Source organism: Oncorhynchus kisutch, linkage group LG16 (genome assembly GCF_002021735.2).
Source record: "Oncorhynchus kisutch isolate 150728-3 linkage group LG16, Okis_V2, whole genome shotgun sequence".
Classification (NCBI taxonomy): domain Eukaryota; kingdom Metazoa; phylum Chordata; class Actinopteri; order Salmoniformes; family Salmonidae; genus Oncorhynchus; species Oncorhynchus kisutch.
The window spans coordinates 3,462,610-3,488,417 of record NC_034189.2 but is presented as its reverse complement, the minus strand read 5'-3'; the positions used below and the strand labels follow the sequence as shown (position 1 = coordinate 3,488,417).

Sequence of the window (25,808 nt, the reverse complement as noted above, 5' to 3'; positions counted from 1 at the left end):
TTTAGGGGTACGGCTGTGGCTGTGTTGTGGCACCTCTGTTGTTTATGGAGATGGTCATAGGTGTGTGCGTGTTGACTCCAGGTGTGTGTGTGTCGTGTGTGTGTGTTTGCGGTCTCCCTGTCCCTGTGTGGTGTTGCTGCATGTCTAAGTGTATCCATGTGTAATCTGGGATTGGGGTTAGCGCTGTGTCTGTTGCGGCTCCTCAGTGAGCTAAACACCATACCACACCCGTCCACAGTGCACCTGTGCTTTATCTTCAGGTGTACCGCGTTGTAGTGGATCTTCAAGGTTCCTTTGTCATAGAAGCTCTTGTCGCAGGCACCACAGCAAACCCTGCCCTTACGGAGGGAGGGCGGGACCTCTGGGAAGAACCAGCCCTTAGGGAGGGAGGAGGAGCAGGGGGGAGAGGACACGTCAGGGAAGAGCCTGTCGTTACGGAGTGAGGGCGAGACCTCTGGGAAGAGCCAGCCCTTAGGGAGGGAGGAGGAGCAGGGGGGAGAGGACACGTCAGGGAAGAGCCAGCCCTTAGGGCGGGAGGAGGAGCAGGGGGGAGAGGACACATCAGGGAAGAGCCTGTCGTTACGGAGGGAGGAGGATGAGGAGGGGCGGGACACTATACGGAACAGGCTCTGGGCCAGCTTAGAAAGAGAGGAGGATGAGGAGGATGGAGAGGAGGAAGAGAGGGAGGAGGAGGAAGAGAGGGAGGAGGTGTTGTTGCTGTTGTTGTTGGACAGCCCGAAGTTCTCCTTCTGTAGCTCAGGGTTGGTTACTAGATAACTGAGTCGACGACGGTGGAGGCGTTGACCGTCATGGTTACCGGCCGGCTGCTGCTGGTCGTGGTCACGGTGTGGCAGCCCTGACGACGACCTCGTCGGTGACTCGTTGTGTTGAGGTTTAGGTTCCATCGTCTTGGTCCCAGTTCCGTTTCCTATTTCTCCTCCTAGACCGTTAACGGCAGCTGGTACCGGACTCATCAGGTTACCATATGGAGACACAGACTCAGACACGCTGCTTTCTGACTGGTGCTGTGGTCCATCGCTCCGTTTGACCCTCCCGGGCCTCCGTAGTCCACCCAGCCTGGTGGGAGGGGCCAAACCCTGCAAGGGGGAGGGGCTATGGAACTGGAATGGGAGGAGCATAGAGAGACTGGCAGGAAAGTTATCAAAATGATGGAGATTGGCCAGACTGCCCTTCTCAAAATGGTGCCCAGTCGCCGGAATGCCCTTCTCAAAATGGTGGCCCTTCTCAAAATGGTGGATGCTAGCAGGGCTGCCCATCTCAAAATGGTGCCCAGTCGCCGGAATGCCCTTCTCAAAATGGTGGATGCTAGCAGGGCTGCCCTTCTCAAAATGGTGGCCCTTCTCAAAATGGTGGATGCTAGCAGGGCTGCCCTTCTCAAAATGGTGGATGGTAGCAGGGCTGCCCTTCTCAAAATGGTGCCCAGTCGCCGGAATGTCCTTCTCAAAATGGTGGCCCTTCTCAAAATGGTGAACACTCACAGGACTGCCCATCTCAAAATGCACGCTCTGCCTGTTGCTCTCAATGAATGCTTGGATGTTGGAGACCGTCCGGGAGGAGGAGGGACCAGAGAGGTCATTTCCCAGTGAGTCCTGAAAGGTCATGAGCTCTACGATTGTCCGTGTTTCTCCAAACCTCAGGAACTGCTGTAGAGTCACAATCTCTTCCTTATGACAGACCACTGTCCAACGCTCCAATACGCTGCCGGACGAGTTCTAGAGGGGGAGAGGGGAGGGGGGGGGAGACAGTACAGACTCAGTGAGCATAGCCTTGCTATTGAGAAATGCCACTATAGACAGACCTGGTTCTCTAGAGCAGACAGGCTATGTGCTCATTGCCCACAAAATGAGGTGGAAACTGAGAATTTGAAAACAAACTCCTATATCTCCTGGGGTAAATACCACAGTGTGGGGCCTCCTGCGTGGTGCAGTGGTCTAAGGCACTGCACCGCCATGCTAGAGGATTCACTACAGAGTAGGAGCCTCTATCCCCCTACCTGTAGTATGTATCCTCTACTCTATCCTCTATCCCCCCTACCTGTAGTATGTAACCTATATCCTCCTACCTGTAGTATGTATCCTCTATCCCCCAACCTGTAGTATGTATCCTCTATCCCCCTACCTGTAGTATGTATCCTCTATCCCCCTACCTGTAGTATGTATCCTATATCCTCTATCCCCCTACCTGTAGTATGTATCCTATATTCCCCTACCTGTAGTATGTATCCTCTATCCCCCTACCTGTAGTATGTATCCTCTATCCCCCTACCTGTAGTATGTATCCTATATCCCCCTACCTGTAGTATGTATCCTCTATCCTCTATCCCCCTACCTGTAGTATGTATCCTCTATCCTCTATCCCCCTACCTGTAGTATGTATCCTCTATCCCCCTACCTGTAGTATGTATCCTCTATCCCCCTACCTGTAGTATGTATCCTATATCCCCCTACCTGTAGTATGTATCCTCTATCCTATATCCCCCTACCTGTATCCTCTATCCCCCTACCTGTATCCTCTATCCCCCTACCTGTATCCTCTATCCCCCTACCTGTATCCTCTATCCCCCTACCTGTATCCTCTATCCCCCTACCTGTAGTATGTATCCTCTATCCCCCCTACCTGTAGTATGTATCCTCTATCCCCCTACCTGTAGTATGCATCCTCTATCCTCTATCCCCCTACCTGTAGTATGTATCCTCTATCCCCCCTACCTGTAGTATGTATCCTCTATCCCCCTACCTGTAGTATGTATCCTCTATCCTCTATCCCCCTACCTGTATCCTCTATCCTCTATCCCCCCTACCTGTAGTATGTATCCATTACCCCCATACCTGTAGTATGTATCCTCTATCCCCCTACCTGTAGTATATATCCTTTATCCTCTATCCCCCCTACCTGTAGTATGCATCCTCTATCCTCTATCCCCCTACCTGTAGTATGTATCCTCTATCCTCTATCCTCCTACCTGTAGTATGTATCCTCTATCCCCCTACCTGTAGTATGTATCCTCTATCCCCCCTACCTGTAGTATGTATCCTCTATCCTCCTACCTGTAGTATGTATCCTCTATCCCCCCTACCTGTAGTATGTATCCTCTATCCCCCTACCTGTAGTATGTATCCTCTATCCCCCTACCTGTAGTATGTATCCTCTATCCTCTATCCCCCTACCTGTAGTATGTATCCTCTATCCCCCCTACCTGTAGCATGTATCCTCTATCCCCCTACCTGTAGTATGTATCCTCTATCCTCTATCCCCCTACCTGTAGTATGTATCCTCTATCCCCCTACCTGTAGTATGTATCCTCTATCCTCTATCCCCCTACCTGTAGTATGTATCCTCTATCCCCCTACCTGTAGTATGTATCCTCTATCCCCCTACCTGTATCCTCTATCCTCTATCCCCCTACCTGTAGTATGTATCCTCTATCCCCCTACCTGTAGTATGTATCCTCTATCCCCCCTACCTGTAGTATGTATCCTCTATCCCCCTACCTGTAGTATGTATCCTCTATCCCCCTACCTGTATCCTCTATCCCACTACATGTAGTATGTATCCTCTATCCCCTACCTGTATCCTCTATCCTCTATCACCCCTACCTGTAGAATGTATCCTCTATCCCCCTACCTGTAGTATGTATCCTCTATCCCCCTACCTGTAGTATGTATCCTTTATCCCCCCTACCTGTAGTATGTATCCTCTATCCCCCTACCTGTATCCTCTATCCTCTACCCCCCCTACCTGTAGTATGTATCCTCTATCCCCCTACCTGTAGTATGTATCCTCTATCCCCCTACCTGTAGTATGTATCCTCTATCCTCTATCCCCCTACCTGTAGTATGTATCCTCTATCCCCCTACCTGTAGTATGTATCCTCTATCCCCCTACCTGTAGTATGTATCCTCTATCCTCTATCCCCCCTACCTGTAGTATGTATCCTCTATCCCCCTACCTGTAGTATGTATCCTCTATCCTCTATCCCCCCTGCCTGTAGTATGTATCCTCTATCCCCCTACCTGTAGTATGTATCCTCTATCCCCCCTACCTGTAGTATGTATCCTCTATCCCCCTACCTGTAGTATGTAACCTCTAAACTCTATCCCCCTACCTGTAGTATGTAACCTCTATCCCCCTACCTGTAGTATGTATCCTCTATCCCCCTACCTGTAGTATGTATCCTCTATCCCCCCTACCTGTAGTATGTATCCTCTATCCCCCCTACCTGTAGTATGTATCCTCTATCCCCCTACCTGTAGTATGTATCCTCTATCCCCCTACCTGTATCCTCTATCCTCTATCCCCCTACCTGTAGTATGTATCCTCTATCCCCCTACCTGTATCCTCTATCCTCTATCCCCCTATATGTAGTATGTATCCTCTATCCCCTACCTGTATCCTCTATCCTCTATCCCCCCTACCTGTAGTATGTATCCTCTATCCCCCTACCTGTAGTATGTATCCTCTATCCTCTATCCCCCCTGCCTGTAGTATGTATCCTCTATCCCCCTACCTGTAGTATGTATCCTCTATCCCCCCTACCTGTAGTATGTATCCTCTATCTCCCTACCTGTAGTATGTACCTCTATCCCCCTACCTGTAGTATGTATCGCTCTATCCCCCTACCTGTAGTATGTATCCTCTATCCCCCCTACCTGTAGTATGTATCCTCTATCCCCCCTACCTGTAGTATGTATCCTCTATCCCCCTACCTGTAGTATGTATCCTCTATCCCCCTACCTGTATCCTCTATCCTCTATCCCCCTACCTGTAGTATGTATCCTCTATCCCCTACCTGTATCCTCTATCCTCTATCCCCCTATATGTAGTATGTATCCTCTATCCCCTACCTGTATCCTCTATCCTCTATCCCCCCTACCTGTAGTATGTATCCTCTATCCCCCTACCTGTAGTATGTATCCTCTATCCCCCTACCTGTAGTATGTATCCTTTATCCCCCCTACCTGTAGTATGTATCCTCTATCCCCCTACCTGTATCCTCTATCTTCTAACCCCCCTACCTGTAGGTATGTATCCTCTATCCCCCTACCTGTAGTATGTATCCTCTATCCTCTATCCCCCTACCTGTAGTGTGGAACCTCTATCCCCCTACCTGTAGTATGTATCCTCTATCCCCCTACCTGTAGTATGTATCCTCTATCCTCTATCCCCCCTACCTGTAGTATGTATCCTCTATCCCCCTACCTGTAGTATGTATCCTCTATCCTCTATCCCCCCTACCTGTAGTATGTATCCTCTATCCCCCTACCTGTAGTATGTATCCTCTATCCCCCCTACCTGTAGTATGTATCCTCTATCCCCCTACCTGTAGTATGTATCCTCTATCCTCTATCCCCCAACCTGTAGTATGTAACCTCTATCCTCCCTACCTGTAGTATGTATCCTCTATCCCCCTACCTGTAGTATGTATCCTCTATCCCCCCTACCTGTAGTATGTATCCTCTATCCCCCCTACCTGTAGTATGTATCCTCTATCCCCCTACCTGTAGTATGTATCCTCTATCCCCCTACCTGTAGTATGTATCCTCTATCCCCCTACCTGTAGTATGTATCCTCTATCCCCCTACCTGTAGTATGTATCCTCTATCCCCCTACATGTAGTATGTATCCTCTATCCCCCCTACCTGTAGTATGTATCCTCTATCCCCCTACCTGTAGTATGTATCCTCTATCCCCCCTACCTGTAGTATGTATCCTCTATCCTCTATCCCCCTACCTGTAGTATGTATCCTCTATCCTCCTACCTGTAGTATGTATCCTCTATCCTCTATCCCCCCTACCTGTAGTATGTATCCTCTATCCTCTATCCGACTACCTGTAGTATGTATCCTCTATCCCCCTACCTGTAGTATGTATCCTCTATCCCCCCTACCTGTAGTATGTATCCTCTATCCTCTACCCCCCTACCTGTAGTATGTATCCTCTATCCCCCTACCTGTAGTATGTATCCTCTATCCCCCTACCTGTAGTATGTATCCTCTATCCCCCCTACCTGTAGTATGTATCCTCTATCCCCCCTACCTGTAGTATGTATCCTCTATCCTCTATCCCCCTACCTGTAGTATGTATCCTCTATCCTCTATCCCCTTACCTGTAGTAGTATCCTTTATCCTCTATCCCCCCTACCTGTAGTATGTATCCTCTACCCCCACTACCTGTAGTATGTATCCTCTATCCCCCTACCTGTAGTATGTATCCTTTATCCTCTATCCCCCCTACCTGTAGTATGTATCCTCTATCCCCCTACCTGTAGTATGTATCCTCTATCCCCCCCTACCTGTAGTATGTATCCTCTATCCCCCCTACCTGTAGTATGTATCCTCTATCCCCCTACCTGTAGTATGTAACCTCTATCCTCTATCCCCCTACCTGTAGTATGTATCCTTTATCCTCTATCCCCAATACCTGTAGTATGTATCCTCTATCCCCCTACCTGTAGTATGTATCCTCTATCCTCCTACCTGTAGTATGTATCCTCTATCCTCTATCCCTCTACCTGTAGTATGTATCCTCTATCCCCCTACCTGTAGTATGTATCCTCTATCCTCTATCCCCTCTACCTGTAGTATGTATCCTCTATCCCCCTACCTGTAGTATGTATCCTCTATCCCCCTACCTGTAGTATGTATCCTCTATCCTCTATCCCCCTACCTGTAGTATGTATCCTCTATCCCCCTACCTGTAGTATGTATCCTCTATCCCCCTACCTGTAGTATGTATCCTCTATCCCCCCTACCTGTAGTATGTATCCTCTATCCCCCCTACCTGTAGTATGTACCCTCTATCCCCCTACCTATAGTATGTATCCTCTATCCTCTATCCCCCTACCTGTAGTATGTATCCTCTAACCTCTATCCCCCCTACCTGTAGTATGTATCCTCTATCCTCTATCCTCTATCCCCCTACCTGTAGTATGTATCCTCTATCCCCCCTACCTGTAGTATGTATCCTCTATCCCCCTACCTGTAGTATGTATCCTCTATCCCCCTACCTGTAGTATGTATCCTCTATCCCCCTACCTGTAGTATGTATCCTCTATCCTCTATCCTCTATCCCCCCTACCTGTAGTATGTATCCTCTATCCTCTATCCCCCCTACCTGTAGTATGTATCCTCTATCCCCCTACCTGTAGTATGTATCCTCTATCCCCCCTACCTGTAGTATGTATCCTCTATCCCCCTACCTGTAGTATGTACCCTCTATCCCCCTACCTGTAGTATGTATCCTCTATCCCCCCTACCTGTAGTATGTATCCTCTATCCCCCCTACCTGTAGTATGTATCCTCTATCCTCTATCCCCCTACCTGTAGTATGTATCCTCTATCCTCTACCCCCCTACCTGTAGTATGTATCCTCTATCCTCTATCCCCCTACCTGTAGTATGTATCCTCTATCCCCCTACCTGTAGTATGTATCCTCTATCCCCCTACCTGTAGTATGTATCCTCTATCCCCCTACCTGTAGTATGTATCCTCTATCCTCTATCCCCTACCTGTAGTATGTATCCTCTATCCTCTATCCCCCTACCTGTAGTATGTATCCTCTATCCCCCCTACCTGTAGTATGTATCCTCTATCCCCCTACCTGTAGTATGTATCCTCTATCCCCTACCTGTAGTATGTATCCTCTATCCTCTATCCTCTATCCCCCCTACCTGTAGTATGTATCCTCTATCCTCTATCCCCCCTACCTGTAGTATGTATCCTCTATCCCCCTACCTGTAGTATGTATCCTCTATCCCCCCTACCTGTAGTATGTATCCTCTATCCCCCCTACCTGTAGTATGTACCCTCTATCCCCCCTACCTGTAGTATGTATCCTCTATCCCCCCTACCTGTAGTATGTATCCTCTATCCCCCCTACCTGTAGTATGTATCCTCTATCCTCTATCCCCCTACCTGTAGTATGTATCCTCTATCCTCTACCCCCCTACCTGTAGTATGTATCCTCTATCCTCTATCCCCCTACCTGTAGTATGTATCCTCTATCCCCCTACCTGTAGTATGTATCCTCTATCCCCCTACCTGTAGTATGTATCCTCTATCCCCCTACCTGTAGTATGTATCCTCTATCCTCTATCCCCCTACCTGTAGTATGTATCCTCTATCCTCTACCCCCCTACCTGTAGTATGTATCCTCTATCCCCCTACCTGTAGTATGTATCCTCTATCCCCCCCTACCTGTAGTATGTATCCTCTATCCCCCTACCTGTAGTATGTATCCTCTATCCCCCTACCTGTAGTATGTATCCTCTATCCTCTATCCCCCCTACCTGTAGTATGTATCCTCTATCCTCTATCCCCCTACCTGTAGTATGTATCCTCTATCCCCCTACCTGTAGTATGTATCCTCTATCCTCTATCCCCCCTACCTGTAGTATGTATCCTCTATCCACCTACCTGTAGTATGTATCCTCTATCCCCCTACCTGTAGTATGTATCCTCTATCCTCTATCCCCCCTACCTGTAGTATGTATCCTCTATCCACCTACCTGTAGTATGTTATCCTCTATCCCCCTACCTGTAGTATGTATCCTCTACCCACCTACCTGTAGTATGTATCCTCTATCCACCTACCTGTAGTATGTATCCTCTATCCACCTACATGTAGTATGTATCCTCTATCCCCCCTACCTGTAGTATGTATCCTCTATCCCCCTACCTGTAGTATGTATCCTCTATCCCCCCTACCTGTAGTATGTATCCTCTATCCACCTACCTGTAGTATGTATCCTCTATCCCCCTACCTGTAATATGTATCCTCTATCCCCCTACCTGTAGTATGTATCCTCTATCCTCTACCCCCCTACCTGTAGTATGTATCCTCTATCCTCTATCCACCTACCTGTAGTATGTATCCTCTATCCTCTATCCCCCTACCTGTAGTATGTATCCTCTATCCCCCTACCTGTAGTATGTATCCTCTATCCTCTATCCCCCTACCTGTAGTATGTATCCTCCATCCTCTATCCCCCTACCTGTAGTATGTATCCTCTAATCCCCTACCTGTAGTATGTATCCTCTATCCCCCCTACCTGTAGTATGTATCCTCTATCCCCCTACCTGTAGTATGTATCCTCTATCCTCCCTACCTGTAGTATGTATCCTCTATCCTCTATCCCCCTACCTGTAGTATGTATCCTCTATCCCCCTACCTGTAGTATGTATCCTCTATCCTCTATCCCCCCTACCTGTAGTATGTATCCTCTATCCACCTACCTGTAGTATGTATCCTCTATCCCCCTACCTGTAGTATGTATCCTCTATCCACCTACCTGTAGTATGTATCCTCTATCCACCTACCTGTAGTATGTATCCTCTATCCACCTACATGTAGTATGTATCCTCTATCCCCCCTACCTGTAGTATGTATCCTCTATCCCCCTACCTGTAGTATGTATCCTCTATCCCCCCTACCTGTAGTATGTATCCTCTATTCACCTACCTGTATTATGTATCCTCTATCCCCCTACCTGTAGTATGTATCCTCTATCCCCCTACCTGTAGTATGTATCCTCTATCCTCTACCCCCCTTCCTGTAGTATGTATCATCTATCCTCTATCCACCTACCTGTAGTATGTATCCTCTATCCCCCTACCTGTAGTATGTATCCTCTATCCTCTATCCCCCTACCTGTAGTATGTATCCTCTATCCTCTATCCCCCCTACCTGTAGTATGTATCCTCTATCCTCTATCCCCCTACCTGTAGTATGTATCCTCTATCCCCCTACCTGTAGTATGTATCCTCTATCCTCTATCCCCCCTACCTGTAGTATGTATCCTCTATCCACCTACCTGTAGTATGTATCCTCTATCCCCCTACCTGTAGTATGTATCCTCTATCCTCTATCCCCCTACCTGTAGTATGTATCCTCTATCCTCTATCCCCCTACCTGTAGTATGTATCCTCTATCCTCTATCCCCCTACCTGTAGTATGTATCCTCTAATCCCCTACCTGTAGTATGTATCCTCTATCCCCCCTACCTGTAGTATGTATCCTCTATCCCCCTACCTGTAGTATGTATCCTCTATCCCCCTACCTGTAGTATGTATCCTCTATCCTCTATCCCCCCTACCTGTAGTATGTATCCTCTATCCTCTATCCCCCTACCTGTAGTATGTATCCTCTATCCCCCTACCTGTAGTATGTATCCTCTATCCTCTATCCCCCCTACCTGTAGTATGTATCCTCTATCCACCTACCTGTAGTATGTATCCTCTATCCCCCTACCTGTAGTATGTATCCTCTATCCTCTATCCCCCCTACCTGTAGTATGTATCCTCTATCCACCTACCTGTAGTATGTATCCTCTATCCCCCTACCTGTAGTATGTATCCTCTATCCACCTACCTGTAGTATGTATCCTCTATCCACCTACCTGTAGTATGTATCCTCTATCCACCTACCTGTAGTATGTATCCTCTATCCCCCCTACCTGTAGTATGTATCCTCTATCCCCCTACCTGTAGTATGTATCCTCTATCCCCCTACCTGTAGTATGTATCCTCTATCCTCTACCCCCCTACCTGTAGTATGTATCATCTATCCTCTATCCACCTACCTGTAGTATGTATCCTCTATCCTCTATCCCCCTACCTTTAGTATGTATCCTCTATCCCCCTACCTGTAGTATGTATCCTCTATCCCCCTACCTGTAGTATGTATCCTCTATCCTCTATCCCCCTACCTGTAGTATGTATCATCTATCCTCTATCCCCCTACCTGTAGTATGTATCCTCTATCCTCTATCCCCCTACCTGTAGTATGTATCCTCTACCCCCCCTACCTGTAGTATGTATCCTCTATCCCCCTACCTGTAGTATGTATCCTATATCCCCTACCTGCAGTATGTATCCTCTATCCTCTATCCCCCCTACCTGTAGTATGTATCCTCTATCCTCTATCCCCCTACCTGTAGTATGTATCCTCTATCCCCCTACCTGTAGTATGTATCCTCTATCCTCTATCCCCCCTACCTGTAGTATGTATCCTCTATCCACCTACCTGTAGTATGTATCCTCTATCCCCCTACCTGTAGTATGTATCCTCTATCCTCTATCCCCCCTACCTGTAGTATGTATCCTCTATCCACCTACCTGTAGTATGTATCCTCTATCCCCCTACCTGTAGTATGTATCCTCTATCCACCTACCTGTAGTATGTATCCTCTATCCACCTACCTGTAGTATGTATCCTCTATCCACCTACCTGTAGTATGTATCCTCTATCCCCCCTACCTGTAGTATGTATCCTCTATCCCCCTACCTGTAGTATGTATCCTCTATCCCCCCTACCTGTAGTATGTATCCTCTATCCACCTACCTGTAGTATGTATCCTCTATCCCCCTACCTCTAGTATGTATCCTCTATCCCCCTACCTGTAGTATGTATCCTCTATCCTCTACCCCCCTACCTGTAGTATGTATCCTCTATCCTCTATCCACCTACCTGTAGTATGTATCCTCTATCCTCTATCCCCCTACCTGTAGTATGTATCCTCTATCTCCCCTACCTGTAGTATGTATCCTCTATCCACCTACCTGTAGTATGTATCCTCTATCCCCCCTACCTGTAGTATGTATCCTCTATCCCCCTACCTGTAGTATGTATCCTCTATCCCCCCTACCTGTAGTATGTATCCTCTATCCCCCTACCTGTAGTATGTATCCTCTATCCCCCCCACCTGTAGTATGTATCCTCTATCCTCTATCCCCCCTACCTGTAGTATGTATCCTCTATCCTCTATCCCCCCTACCTGTAGTATGTATCCTCTATCCTCTATCCCCCTACCTGTAGTATGTATCCTCTATCCCCCCTACCTGTAGTATGTATCCTCTATCCTCTATCCCCCTACCTGTAGTATGTATCCTATATCCCCCTACCTGTAGTATGTATCCTCTATCCCCCTACCTGTAGTATGTATCCACTATCCCCCTACCTGTAGTATGTATCCTCTCTCCCCCTACCTGTAGTATGTATCCTCTCTCCCCCTACCTGTAGTATGTATCCTCTACAGTAGTCTTGAAGGGTCCACCCCAGACTGTTTAGAATGTATAGAACCTGCAACGCATAAATAGTTGTGAGCTGTTAGAACACAGAAGATCATTTAGGATGTTTTTACACCCCTTAACTTGATCTGCATTTTATTGTGTTACAGAGTTTTAAAAAATTGAGATTTTGCGTCAATGCCCATATTGTCTACATTTCATTTTGGTTATGGAACGTTTTTTGAAAATAATTAACAATGAAAAGCTGAAATGTCTTGAGTGTTAAGTGTTCAACCCTTTTGTTATGACAAGACTAAATACGTTCTGGAGTAAAATGTAACAAGTCACAAAAATAGTGTTTAACATGATTTTTTAAGGACAATCTCATCTCTGTACCCCACACGTACAATTATCTGTAAAGTCTCTCAGTTGAGCAGTCAATGTCAAAAACAGATTCAACCTCAAAGACCAGCTTTAAGACTTTTTATAATAGACAAATATTGTCCAATCCAGGTGTGGAAAGCTGTTAGAGACTTACCCAGAAAGACTCACAGCTGTAGTCACCACTAAATGTGATTCTAACTGTCACGTTCTGACCATAGTTATTTTGTGTCTTCCTTGTTTTAGTGTTGGTGGTTGGGCATTCTATGTTTTGTGTTTCTAGGTTGTTTTTCTGTGTTCGGCCTAGTATGGTTCTCAATCAGAGGCAGGTGTCGTTAGTTGTCTCTGATTGAGAATCATACTTAGGTAGCCCGGGTTTCACTGTGTTTTTGTGGGTGATTGTCTTCTGTCTTTGTGTCATTGCACCAGATAGGACTGTTTCGGTTTTCACATTTGTTGTTTTGTATTTTGTAGTGTTCTCGTGTATGGTCTTGATTAAACATGTTGAACACTGACCACGCTGCATTTTGGTCCTCCTCTCCTTCAACGGAAGAAAACCGTTACACTAACATGTATTGACTCAGGGGTGTGAATGCAGAAACGAAAGTTTGATATTTCTGTATTTCATTTTCAATACATTTGCAAAAATGTCTTAAAATATGTTTTCACTTTGGCATTATGGAGTATTGTGTGTAGATGAGTGAGAAAAAAACAATTTAATCCATTTTGAATTCAGGCTGTAAAACTAAATGTGGAATAAGTCAAGGGTTGTGAAGGCTCTGTGGATACATGTGTAATGATTTATAAAGTATAATCATTTTATACTAATTTATTATCATATATGATATCAATTTCTAAACATGTACACTACCAGTCAATAGTCAATAGTTTGAACACACCTACTTGTTTTTTATTTTCTACATTGTAGAATAATAGTGAAGACATCAAAACTATGAAATAACACACATCGAATGATGTAGTAAGCAAATAAGTGTTAAAGAAATCCAAATATATTTTATATTTGAGATTCTTGAAATAGCCAACCTTTGTCTTGATGACACATTTGTACACTCTTGGCATTCCCTCAACCAGCTTGACCTGGAATGTTTTTCCAACAGTCTTGAATGAGTTTCCACATATGCTGAGCACTTGTTGGCTGCTTTTCCTTCACCCTGAGGTCCGACGCATCTCAATTGGGTTGAGGTCGGGTGATTGTGGAGGCCAGGTCATCTGATGCAGCACTCCATCACTCTCCTTCTTGGTCAAATAGCCCTTAAACAGCCTGAAGGTGTGTTGGGTCGTTGGTGTTCCTCTTTGCTTATTTGAGCTGTTCTATCTTCTGTCTACCTACAATTGAAATGCATTCCAGGTAACTACCTCATGAAGCTGGTTGAGAGAATGCCAAGAGTGTGCAAAGCTGTCATCAAGGCAAAGGGAGGCTATTTGAAGAATCTCAAATATAAAATATATTTTAATTTGTTTAACACTTTTTTGGTTACTACATGATTCCATACGAGTTATTTCATTGTGTTGACGTCTTCACTATTATTCTACAATGTAGAAAATAGTAAAAATAAAGAAAAAACCCTTGAATGAGTAGGTGTTCTACAACTTTTCACCGGTAGTGTATAAGCATGTATAATGGCTTATTGAGTACATTGATTGTAATCATGCATAATGGATTACTAATGATATACTGACTAAGTCACTGTTGAAACGAGCATCTGTTAAATGACCAAAATGTAACATGGAAGTATAAGGGCAGGAAGTATAAGGACTTATTCATGTGTATAATTGATATGGTTTATATTCACATTCATATTATTGTTATTATTATAGTTATTATTGTTATTACTTAGTTATTATTATTACGTTAGTTATTATTATTATTTAGTGTTAATAAAAATAAAATAAAAATTAATAATTGTATTATTGTTATTATTATTATTATTATTGTTAATAGTGTTATTATTATCATAGCTATTATTGTTTTAGTTATTATTATATGTATTATTATAGTTATTATTCTTGTTATTATTATTAATTGTGTTATTATTATCGTAGCTATTATAGTTATTATTATTGTCGCCATTATTATTATTATAGTTATTATTATTGTAGTTATTATTATTGTAGGTATTATTATTATTATTATTATAGTTATTATTATTGTTGTAGTTATTATTGTTGTAGTTATTATTATTATTGTTGTAGTTATTATTATTGTAGTTATTATTGTTGTAGGTATTATTATTGTAGTTATTATTATTGTAGGTATTATTATTGTAGTTATTATTATTATTGTTGTAGTTATTATTATTGTAGTTATTATTGTTGTAGTTATTATTATTGTAGGTATTATTATTGTAGTTATTATTGTTGCAGTTATTATTATTATAGTTATTATTATTGTAGGTATTATTATTATTATTACAGTTATTATTATTGTTGTAGTTATTATTGTTGTGGTTATTATTATTATTGTTGTAGTTATTATTATTGTAGTTATTATTGTTGTAGGCATTATTATTGTAGTTATTATTGTTGTAGTTATTATTATTGTAGGTATTATTATTGTAGTTATTATTATTATTGTTGTAGTTATTATTATTGTAGTTATTATTATTGTAGGTATTATTATTATTGTTGTAGTTATTATTATTGTAGTTATTACTATTGTAGTTATTATTATTATAGTTATTATTATTATTGTTGTAGTTATTATTATTGTAGTTATTATTGTTGTAGTTATTATTATTGTAGGTATTATTATTGTAGTTATTATTGTTGTAGTTATTATTATTGTAGTTATTATTATTATTATAGTTATTATTAGTATGTTTGTAGGTATTATTGTTGTAGTTATTATTGTTGTAGTTATTATTATTGTAGTTATTATTGTTGTAGTTATTATTATTGTAGGTATTATTATTGTAGTTATTATTGTTGTAGTTATTATTATTATAGTTATTATTATTGTAGGTATTATTATTATTATAGTTATTATTAGTATGTTTGTAGGTATTATTCTTGTAGTTATTATTCTTGTAGTTATTATTATTGTAGTTATTATTGTTGTAGTTATTATTATTGTAGGTATTATTATTGTAGTTATTATTGTTGCAGTTATTATTATAGTTATTATTATTGTAGGTATTATTATTATTATTATAATAGTTATTATTAGTATGTTTGTAGGTATTATTCTTGTAGTTATTATTATTATTGTTATAGTTATTATTATTGTAGTTGTTATTATTATTGTTGTAGTTATTATTATTGTAGTTATTATTGTAGTTATTATTATTGTTGTTGTAGTTATTAGTATTATAGTTATTATTATTGTAGTTATTATTATTATTGTTGTAGTTATTATTATTATAGTTATTATTGCTGTAGTTATTATTGTTGTAGTTATTATTATTATAGTTATTATTATTGTAGGTATTATTATTATTATAGTTATTGTTAGTATGTTTGCAGGTATTATTATTGTAGTTATTATTGTTGTAGTTATTATTATAGTTATTATTATTGTAGGTATTATTATTATTATTATAGTTATTATTGTTGTAGTTATTATTATTATAGTTATTATTGTTGTAGGTATTATTATTATTATTATAGTTATTATTAGTATGTTTGTAGGTATTATTCTTGTAGTTATTATTATTATTGTTATAGTTATTATTATTGTGGTTATTATTATTATTGTTGTATTTATTATTATTGTAGTTATTATTATTATTGCCGTTATTATTGTAGTTATTATTGTTATTATTATTACTATTATTATTATTGTAGTTATTATTATTGTAGTTACTATTATTGTAGTTATTGTTATTATTATAGTTATTATTATGATGATTGTAGGTATTTTTTATTAATTTTTTATTATAGTTATTATAGTTATTATTATTATTATTATAGTTATTATTATTGTAGGTATTATTAGTATGTTTGTAGGTATTATTCTTGTAGTTATTATTCTTGTAGTTATTATTATTGTAGTTATTATTGTTGTGGTTATTATTATTGTAGGTATTATTATTGTAGTTATTATTGTTGTAGTTATTATTATTATAGTTATTATTATTGTAGGTATTATTATTATTATTATTATAGTTATTATTAGTATGTTTGTAGGTATTATTCTTGTAGTTATTATTATTATTGTTATAGTTATTATTATTGTAGTTATTATTATTATTGTTGTAGTTATTATTATTATAGTTATTATTATTGTAGTTATTATTATTATTGTTGTAGTTATTATTATTGTAGTTATTATTATTATTGCCGTTATTATTGTAGTTGTTATTGTTATTATTGTTATTATTGTTATTATTGTTATTATTATTGAATATTTAGTGTTATTATTATTAGTGTAGCTATTATTATTGTTAGCATTATTATTATAGTAATTATTTGTATTGTTATAAATATTGTTATTTAGTGTTGTTATTATTCATATTGTTGTTGTTATTATTATTTAGTGTTTTTATTATTGCTATTACTGTTATTAAGAGTTACCATACCTGATCCCGGGTCAGTACACTGAGCAGTCTGTCTAATAGGATCTTCAGTCTGATGGGGAGAGCCGTGGCTCCATAAAGGACCAGGGAGGCCAGGTCAAATACTACCCCAGGATGGGCCACCTCTACTTGGGTAGCAGAGAGCAGGGGCTGGGCAGGCTGGAAGAGCTTGTCCAATGCTGGAGGTTGAGGAGGGAGAGGGCAAAAGATACACAATATGGTCACAGCAATAAAATGTCTCGGTCTCTGTCACTCTCTGTCTCTCCCTCCCTCTGTCTGTCTGTCTCTCCCTCTCCGCTCTCTCTCTCTCTCTCTCTCTCTCTCTCTCTCTCTCTCTCTCTCTCTCTCTCTCTCTCTCTGTCTCTCTCTCTCCCTAAGCAGCAGGAAGCAGGTTGTACTTCCTGCCAGCTCTCTCTATATGGTGACAGCATTTATAAATCCCTTGGATGCTGTGGACCACAGAGTCCTTCACTTTATTGCAGGTAACAGGTTTAATAATAATAATAATGTAAATACATTTAAATAATAATTTACATATTTAAATACTAATTTAAATAATAATAATAATTACCTCATCCTTTATCAGAAGGTTGGCTACTAGAACGGTTTAACACTGTAACACTGTATATACAAAAGCATGTGGATCAGGTTGAATGGTCCTCTCTTAATTCCCATAGATCACTTAACTTCTCCCTTTTCGATCACAAAGCTCTTCTGCACAAGCTTCCAACATCACACTGCTGTGTTAAAGTATGTAAATATTACGTAACTCTTATCGGCCCTCGTTTTTCTACCAAAGGTAAATCTGCCTTTAGTTTTAACCAGTGGCGGTCGGTGGACGATCATGTTTTAAATTACCTTATTTCTATACTACTATTACAGCATACTGGATGACTTCATATTCACCCAGTTCAATGTAACAGTGATGGGTTTAGGTTACTGTCATTCATATTCACCCAGTTCAATGTAACAGTGACAGGTTTAGGATACTGTCATTCATATTCACCCAGTTCAATGTAACAGTGATGGGTTTAGGTTACTGTCATTCATATTCACCCAGTTCAATGTAACAGTGACAGGTTTAGGATACTGTCATTCATATTCACCCAGTTCAATGTAACAGTGACAGGTTTAGGATACTGTCATTCATATTCACCCAGTTCAATGTAACAGTGATGGGTTTAAGTTACTGTCATTCATATTCACCCAGTTCAATGTAACAGTGACAGGTTTAGGTTACTGTCATTCATATTCACCCAGTTCAATGTAACAGTGATGGGTTTAGGTTACTGTCATTCATATTCACCCAGTTCAATGTAACAGTGACAGGTTTAGGTTACTGTCATTCATATTCACCCAGTTCAATGTAACAGTGATGGGTTTAGGATACTGTCATTCATATTGAGTTGTTGAGTTTATTAGTGTTGTTGTGTTTATTAGTGTTGTTGTGTTTATTAGTGTTGAGTTTATTAGTGTTGTTGAGATGAGGTGGTTTATTAGTGTTGTTGTGTTAAATAGTGTTGTTGAGTTTATTAGTGTTGTTGAGATGAGGTGGTTTATTAGTGTTGTTGGGTTTATTAGTGTTGTTGTGTTTATTATTGTTGTTGGGTTTATTAGTGTTGTTGAGTTTATTAGTGTTGTTGAGATGAGGAGGTTTATTAGTGTTGTTGAGTTTATTAGTGTTGTTGAGATGTGGAGGTTTATTAGTGTTGTTGGGTTTATTAGTGTTGTTGTGTTTATTAGTGTTGTTGGGTTTATTAGTGTTGTTGGGTTTATTAGTGTTGTTGAGATGTGGAGGTTTATTAGTGTTGTTGTGTTTATTAGTGTTGTTGAGTTTATTAGTGTTGTTGTGTTTATTAGTGTTGTTGGGTTTATTAGTGTTGTTGTGTTTATTAGTGTTGTTGTGTTTATTAGTGTTGTTGTGTTTATTAGTGTTGCTGTGTTTATTAGTGTTGCTGTGTTTATTAGTGTTGCTGTGTTTATTAGTGTTGTTGTGTTTATTAGTGTTGTTGAGATGTGGAGGTTTATTAGTGTTGTTGAGTTTATTAGTGTTGTTGAGATGTGGAGGTTTATTAGTGTTGTTGTGTTTATTAGTGTTGTTGAGTTTATTAGTGTTGTTGTGTTTATTAGTGTTGTTGTGTTTAGTGTTGCTGTGTTTATTAGTGTTGTTGTGTTTATTGGTGTTGTTGGGTTTAGTGTTGTTTTGTTTATTAGTGTTGTTGTGTTTATTAGTGTTGTTGTGTTTATTAGTGTTGCTGTGTTTATAAGTGTTGTTGTGTTTATTAGTGTTGTTGTGTTTATTAGTGTTGTTGGGTTTATTAGTGTTGTTGTGTTTATTGCTGCTGTTGAGATGTGGAGGTTTATTAGTGTTGTTGAGATGTGGAGGTTTATTAGTGTTGTTGAGATGTGGAGGTTTATTAGTGTTGTTGAGATGTGGAGGTTTATTAGTGCTGTTGTGTTTATTGGTGCTGTTGAGATGTGGAGGTTTATTAGTGTTGTTGAGTTTATTAGTGTTGTTGGGTTTATTAGTATTGTTGAGTTTATTAGTGTTGTTGAGTTTATTAGTGTTGTTGAGTTTATTAGTGTTGTTGGGTTATTAGTGTTGTTGTGTTTATTGCTGCTGTTGAGATGTGGAGGTTTATTAGTGTTGTTGAGATGTGGAGGTTTATTAGTGCTGTTGTGTTATTGGTGCTGTTGAGATGTGGAGGTTTATTAGTGTTGTTGAGTTTATTAGTGTTGTTGTGTTTATTAGTGTTGTTGAGTTTATTGCTGCTGTTGAGATGTGGAGGTTTATTAGTGTTGATGAGATGTGGAGGTTTATTAGTGTTGTTGAGATGTGGAGGTTTATTAGTGTTGTTGTGTTTATTAGTGTTGTTGTGTTTATTAGTGTTGTTGTGATGTGGAGGTTTATTAGTGTTGTTGAGATATGGAGGTTTATTAGTGTTGTTGTGTTTATTAGTGTTGTTGAGTTTATTTGTGTTGTTGTGTTTATTAGTGTTGTTGAGATGTGGAGGTTTATTAGTGTTGTTGTGTTTATTAGTGTTGTTGAGTTTATTAGTGTTGATGTGTTTATTAGTGTTGTTGGGTTTATTAGTGTTGTTGGGTTTATTAGTGTTGTTGGGTTTATTAGTGTTGTTGGGTTTAGTGTTGTTGTGTTTATTAGTGTTGTTGTGTTTATTAGTTGTTGTATTTATTAGTGTTGTTGTATTTATTAGTGTTGTTGTGTTTATTAGTGTTGTTGAGTTTATTAGTGTTGTTGTGTTTATTAGTGTTGATGTGTTTATTAGTGTTGTTGGGTTTATTAGTGTTGTGGGTTTATTAGTGTTGTTGTGTTTATTAGTGTTGATGTGTTATTAGTGTTGTTGGGTTTATTAGTGTTGTTGTATTTATTAGTGTCGTTGTGTTTATTAGTGTTGTTGAGTTTATTAGTGTTGTTGTGTTTATTAGTGTTGATGTGTTTATTAGTGTTGTTGGGTTTATTAGTGTTGTTGGGTTTTATTAGTGTTGTTGTGTTTATTAGTGTTGTTGTGTTTATTAGTGTTGTTGTATTTATTAGTAATGTTGTATTTATTAGTGTTGTTGTGTTTATTAGTGTTGTTGTGTTTATTAGTGTTGTTGTGTTTATTAGTGTTGTTGAGATGTGGAGGTTTATTAGTGTTGTTGTGTTTATTAGTGTTGTTGAGATGTGGAGGTTTATTAGTGGTGTTGAGTTTATTAGTGTTGATGTGTTTATTAGTGTTGTTGGGTTTATTAGTGTTGTTGGGTTTATTAGTGTTGTTGGGTTTATTAGTGTTGATGTGTTTATTAGTGTTGTTGAGTTTATTAGTGTTGTTGAGTTTATTAGTGTTGTTGTGTTTATTAGTGTTGATGTGTTTATTAGTGTTGTTGGGTTTATTAGTGTTGTTGTGTTTATTAGTGTTGTTGTGTTTATTAGTGTTTTGTATTTATTAGTGTTGTTGTATTTATTAGTGTTGTTGTGTTTATTAGTGTTGTTGTGTTTATTAGTGTTGTTGTGTTTATTAGTGTTGTTGAGATGTGGAGGTTTATTAGTGTTGTTGAGTTTATTAGTGTTGTTGTATTTATTAGTGTTGTTGTGTTTATTAGTGTTGTTGTGTTTATTAGTGTTGTTGGGTTTATTAGTGTTGTTGGGTTTATTAGTGTTGTTGAGTTTATTAGTGTTGATGTGTTTATTAGTGTTGTTGAGTTATTAGTGTTGTTGAGTTTATTAGTGTTGTTGAGTTATTAGTGTTGTTGAGTTTATTAGTGTTGTTGTGTTTATTAGTGTTTGTGTGTTATTAGTGTTGTTGGGTTTATTAGTGTTGTTGGTTATTAGTGTTGTTGTGTTTATTAGTGTTGTTGTGTTTATTAGTGTTGTTGTGTTTATTAGTGTTGTTGTATTTATTAGTGTTGTTGTATTTATTAGTGTTGTTGTGTTTATTAGTGTTGTTGTGTTTATTAGTGTTGTGTTTATTAGTGTTGTTGAGATGTGGAGGTTTATTAGTGTTGTTGTGTTTATTAGTGTTGATGTGTTTATTAGTGTTGTTGGGTTTATTAGTGTTGTTGTATTTATTAGTGTCGTTGTGTTTATTAGTGTTGTTGAGTTTATTAGTGTTGTTTGTTTATTAGTGTGATGTGTTTATTAGTGTTGTTGGGTTTATTAGTGTTGTTGGGTTTATTAGTGTTGTTGTGTTTATTAGTGTTGTTGTGTTTATTAGTGTTGTTGTATTTATTAGTGTTGTTGTATTTATTAGTGTTGTTGTGTTATTAGTGTTGTTGTGTTTATTAGTGTTGTTGTGTTTATTAGTGTTGTTGAGATGTGAAGGTTTATTAGTGTTGTTGTGTTATTAGTGTTGTTGAGATGTGGAGGTTTATTAGTGGTGTTGAGTTTATTAGTGTGATGTGTTTATTAGTGTTGTTGGGTTTATTAGTGTTGTTGGGTTTATTAGTGTTGTTGGGTTTATTAGTGTTGATGTGTTTATTAGTGTTGTTGAGTTTATTAGTGTTGTTGAGTTTATTAGTGTTGTTGTGTTTATTAGTGTTGATGTTTATTAGTGTTGTTGGGTTTATTAGTGTTGTTGTGTTTATTAGTGTTGTTGTGTTTATTAGTGTTTTTGTATTTATTAGTGTTGTTGTATTTATTAGTGTTGTTGTGTTTATTAGGTGTTGTTGTGTTTATTAGTGTTGTTGTGTTTATTAGTGTTGTTGAGATGTGGAGGTTATTAGTGTTGTTGAGTTTATTAGTGTTGTTGTATTTATTAGTGTTGTTGTGTTTATTAGTGTTGTTGTGTTTATTAGTGTTGTTGGGTTATTAGTGTTGTTGGGTTTATTAGTGTTGTTGAGTTTATTAGTGTTTGATGTGTTTATTAGTGTTGTTGAGTTTATTAGTGTTGTTGAGTTTATTAGTGTTGGTTGAGTTTATTAGTGTGTTGAGTTTATTAGTGTTGTTGTGTTTATTAGTGTTGATGTTTTATTAGTGTTGTTGGGTTTATTAGTGTTGTTGGGTTATTAGTGTTGTTGTGTTTATTAGTGTTGTTGTGTTTATTAGTGTTGTGTTTATTAGTGTTGTTGTATTATTAGTGTTGTTGTATTTATTAGTGTTTGTGGCTTATTAGTGTTGTTGTGTTTATTAGTGTTGTGTTATTAGTGTTGTTGAGATGTGGAGGTTATTAGTGTTGTTGAGTTTATTCGTGGTGTTGTGTTTATTAGTGTTGTTGTGTTTATTAGTGTTGATGTGTTTATTAGTGTTGATGTGTTTATTAGTGTTGTTGTATTTATTAGTGTTGTTGTGTTTATTAGTGTTGTTGTGTTTATTAGTGTTGTTGTATTTATTAGTGTTGTTGTATTTATTAGTGTTGTTGTGTTTATTAGTGTTGTTTGTGTTTATTAGTGTTGTTGTGTTTATTAGTGTTGTTGAGATGTGGAGGTTTATTAGTGTTGTTGAGTTTATTAGTGTTGTTGTATTTATTAGTGTTGTTGTGTTTATTAGTGTTGTTGTGTTTATTAGTGTTGTTGTGTTTATTAGTGTTGTTGGGTTTATTAGTGTTGTTGAGTTATTAGTGTTGATGTGTTTATTAGTGTTGTTGAGTTTTAGTGTTGTTGAGTTTATTAGTGTTGTTGAGTTATTAGTGTTGTTGTGTTTATTAGTGTTTGATGTGTTTATTAGTGTTGGTGTGGGTTTATTAGTGTTGTTGTGTTTATTAGTGTTGTTGTGTTTATTAGTGTTGTTGTGTTTATTAGTGTTGTTGTGTTTATTAGTGTTGTTGTATTTATTAGTGTTGTTGTATTTATTAGTGTTGTTGTGTTTATTAGTGTGTTGTGTTTATTAGTGTTGTTGTGTTATAGTGTTGTTGAGATGTGGAGGTTTATTAGTGTTGTTGAGTTTATTAGTGTTGTTGTGTTTATTAGTGTTGTTGTGTTTATTAGTGTTGATGTGTTTATTATGTTAAATAGTGTTGTTGAGTTTATTAGTGTTGTTGAGATGGGGGTGGTTTATTAGTGTTGTTGGGTTTATTAGTGTTGTTGGGTTTATTAGTGTTGTTGAGTTTATTAGTGTGTTGAGTTTATTAGTGTTGTTGAGTTTATTAGTGTTGTTGTGTTTATTAGTGTTGATGTGTTTATTAGTGTTGTTGGGTTTATAGTGTTGTTGTGTTTATTAGTTTTAACCAGTGGCGTCGGTGGACGATCAGTGTTTAAATTACCTTATTTCTATACTACTATTACAGCATACTGGATACTTCATATTCACACCAGTTCAATGTAACAGTGATGGGTTTAGGTTACTGTCATTCATATTCACCCAGTTCAATGTAACAGTGACAGGGTTTAGGATACTGTCATTCATATTCACCCAGTTCAATGTAACAGTGATGGGTTTAGGTTACTGTCATTCATATTCACTCAGTTCAATGTAACAGTGACAGGTTTAGGATACTGTAATTCATATTCACCCAGTTCAATGTAACAGTGATGGGTTTAGGTTACTGTCATTCATATTCACCCAGTTCAATGTAACAGTGACAGGTTTAGGATACTGTCATTCATATTCACCCAGTTCAATGTAACAGTGATGGGTTTAGGTTACTGTCATTCATATTCACCCAGTTCAATGTAACAGTGACAGGTTTAGGATACTGTCATTCATATTGAGTTGTTGAGTTTATTAGTGTTGTTGTGTTTATTAGTGTTGTTGTGTTTATTAGTGTTGAGTTTATTAGTGTTGTTGAGATGAGGTGGTTTATTAGTGTTGTTGTGTTAAATAGTGTTGTTGAGTTTATTAGTGTTGTTGAGATGAGGTGGTTTATTAGTGTTGTTGGGTTTATTAGTGTTGTTGTGTTTATTATTGTTTTGGGTTTATTAGTGTTGTTGAGTTTATTAGTGTTGTTGAGATGAGGAGGTTTATTAGTGTTGTGAGTTATTAGTGTTGTTGAGATGTGGAGGTTTATTAGTGTTGTTGGGTTTATTAGTGTTGTTGTGTTTATTAGTGTTGTTGGGTTTATTAGTGTTGTTGGGTTTATTAGTGTTGTTGAGATGTGGAGGTTTATTAGTGTTGTTGTGTTTATTAGTGTTGTTGAGTTTATTAGTGTTGTTGTGTTTATTAGTGTTGTTGGGTTTATTAGTGTTGTTGTGTTTATTAGTGTTGTTGTGTTTATTAGTGTTGCTGTGTTTATTAGTGTTGCTGTGTTTATTAGTGTGCTGTGTTTTATTAGTGTTGTTGTGTTTATTAGTGTTGTTGAGATGTGGAGGTTTATTAGTGTTGTTGAGTTTATTAGTGTTGTTGGGATGTGGAGGTTTATTAGTGTTGTTGAGTTTATTAGTGTTGTTGTGTTTATTAGTGTTGTTGTGTTTAGTGTTGCTGTGTTTATTAGTGTTGTTGTGTTTATGGTGTTGTTGGGTTTAGTGTTGTTTGTTTATTAGTGTTGTTGTGTTTATTAGTGTTGTTGTGTTTTATTAGTGTTGCTGTGTTTATAAGTGTTGTTGGGTTTATTAGTGTGTTGTGTTTATTAGTGTTGTTGTGTTTATTAGTGTTGTTGTGTTTATTGCTGTTGTGAGATGTGGAGTTTATTAGTGTTGTTGAGATGTGGAGGTTTATTAGTGTTGTGAGATGTGGAGGTTTATTAGTGTTGTTGAGATGTGGAGGTTATTAGTGCTGTTGTGTTTATTGGTGCTGTTGAGGATGTGGAGGTTTATTAGTGTTGTTGATTTATTGTGTTATTAGTGTTGTTGAGTTTATTAGTATTGTTGAGTTTATTAGTGTTGTTGTGTTATTGNTGAGATGTGGAGGTTTTTAGTGTTGTTGTGTTTATTAGTGTTGTTGTGTTTATTAGTGGTGTTTGTGATGTGGAGGTTATTAGTGTTGTTGAGATATGGAGGTTATTAGTGTTGTTGTGTTTATTAGTGTTGTTGAGTTTATTAGTGTTGTTGTGTTTATTAGTGTTGTTGAGATGTGGAGGTTTATTAGTGTTGTTGTTGTTTATAGTGTTGTTGAGTTTATTAGTGTTGATGTGTTTATTAGTGTTGTTGGGTTATTAGTGTTGTTGGGTTTATTAGTGTTGTTGGGTTTTATTGTGTTGTTGGGTTTAGTGTTGTTTGTTTATTAGTGTTGTTGTGTTTATTAGTGTTGTTGTATTTATTAGTGTTGTTGTATTTATTAGTGTTGTTGTGTTTATTAGTGTTGTTGAGTTTATTAGTGTTGTTGTGTTTATTAGTGTTGATGTGTTTATTGTGTGTTGGGGTTTATTAGTGGTGTGGGTTTTATTAGTGTTGTTGTGTATTAGTGTTGATGTGTTTATTAGTGTTGTTGGTTTATTAGTGTGTTGTATTTATTAGTGTCGTTGTGTTTATTAGTGTTGTTGAGTTTATTAGTGTT

The 25,808-nt window shown here is 38.1% G+C and overlaps 1 protein-coding gene across 1 annotated transcript in view; it reads right to left on the bottom strand.

Annotated features, from left to right (window-relative positions):
• The window catches only part of LOC116354052 (zinc finger protein basonuclin-2), a 55,881-nt gene that overhangs the window by 532 nt on the left and 29,541 nt on the right, over positions 1 to 25,808 (bottom strand). Inside the window, exons 3-7 of the mRNA XM_031793054.1 lie at positions 16,946 to 17,121; positions 12,034 to 12,099; positions 1,524 to 1,733; positions 771 to 1,223; positions 111 to 638 (exon numbers count right to left, since the gene is read on the bottom strand). Coding sequence (XP_031648914.1) covers positions 111 to 638; positions 771 to 1,223; positions 1,524 to 1,733; positions 12,034 to 12,099; positions 16,946 to 17,121 — 1,433 coding nt within the window. The remainder of the gene's footprint in view (positions 1 to 110; positions 639 to 770; positions 1,224 to 1,523; positions 1,734 to 12,033; positions 12,100 to 16,945; positions 17,122 to 25,808) is intronic.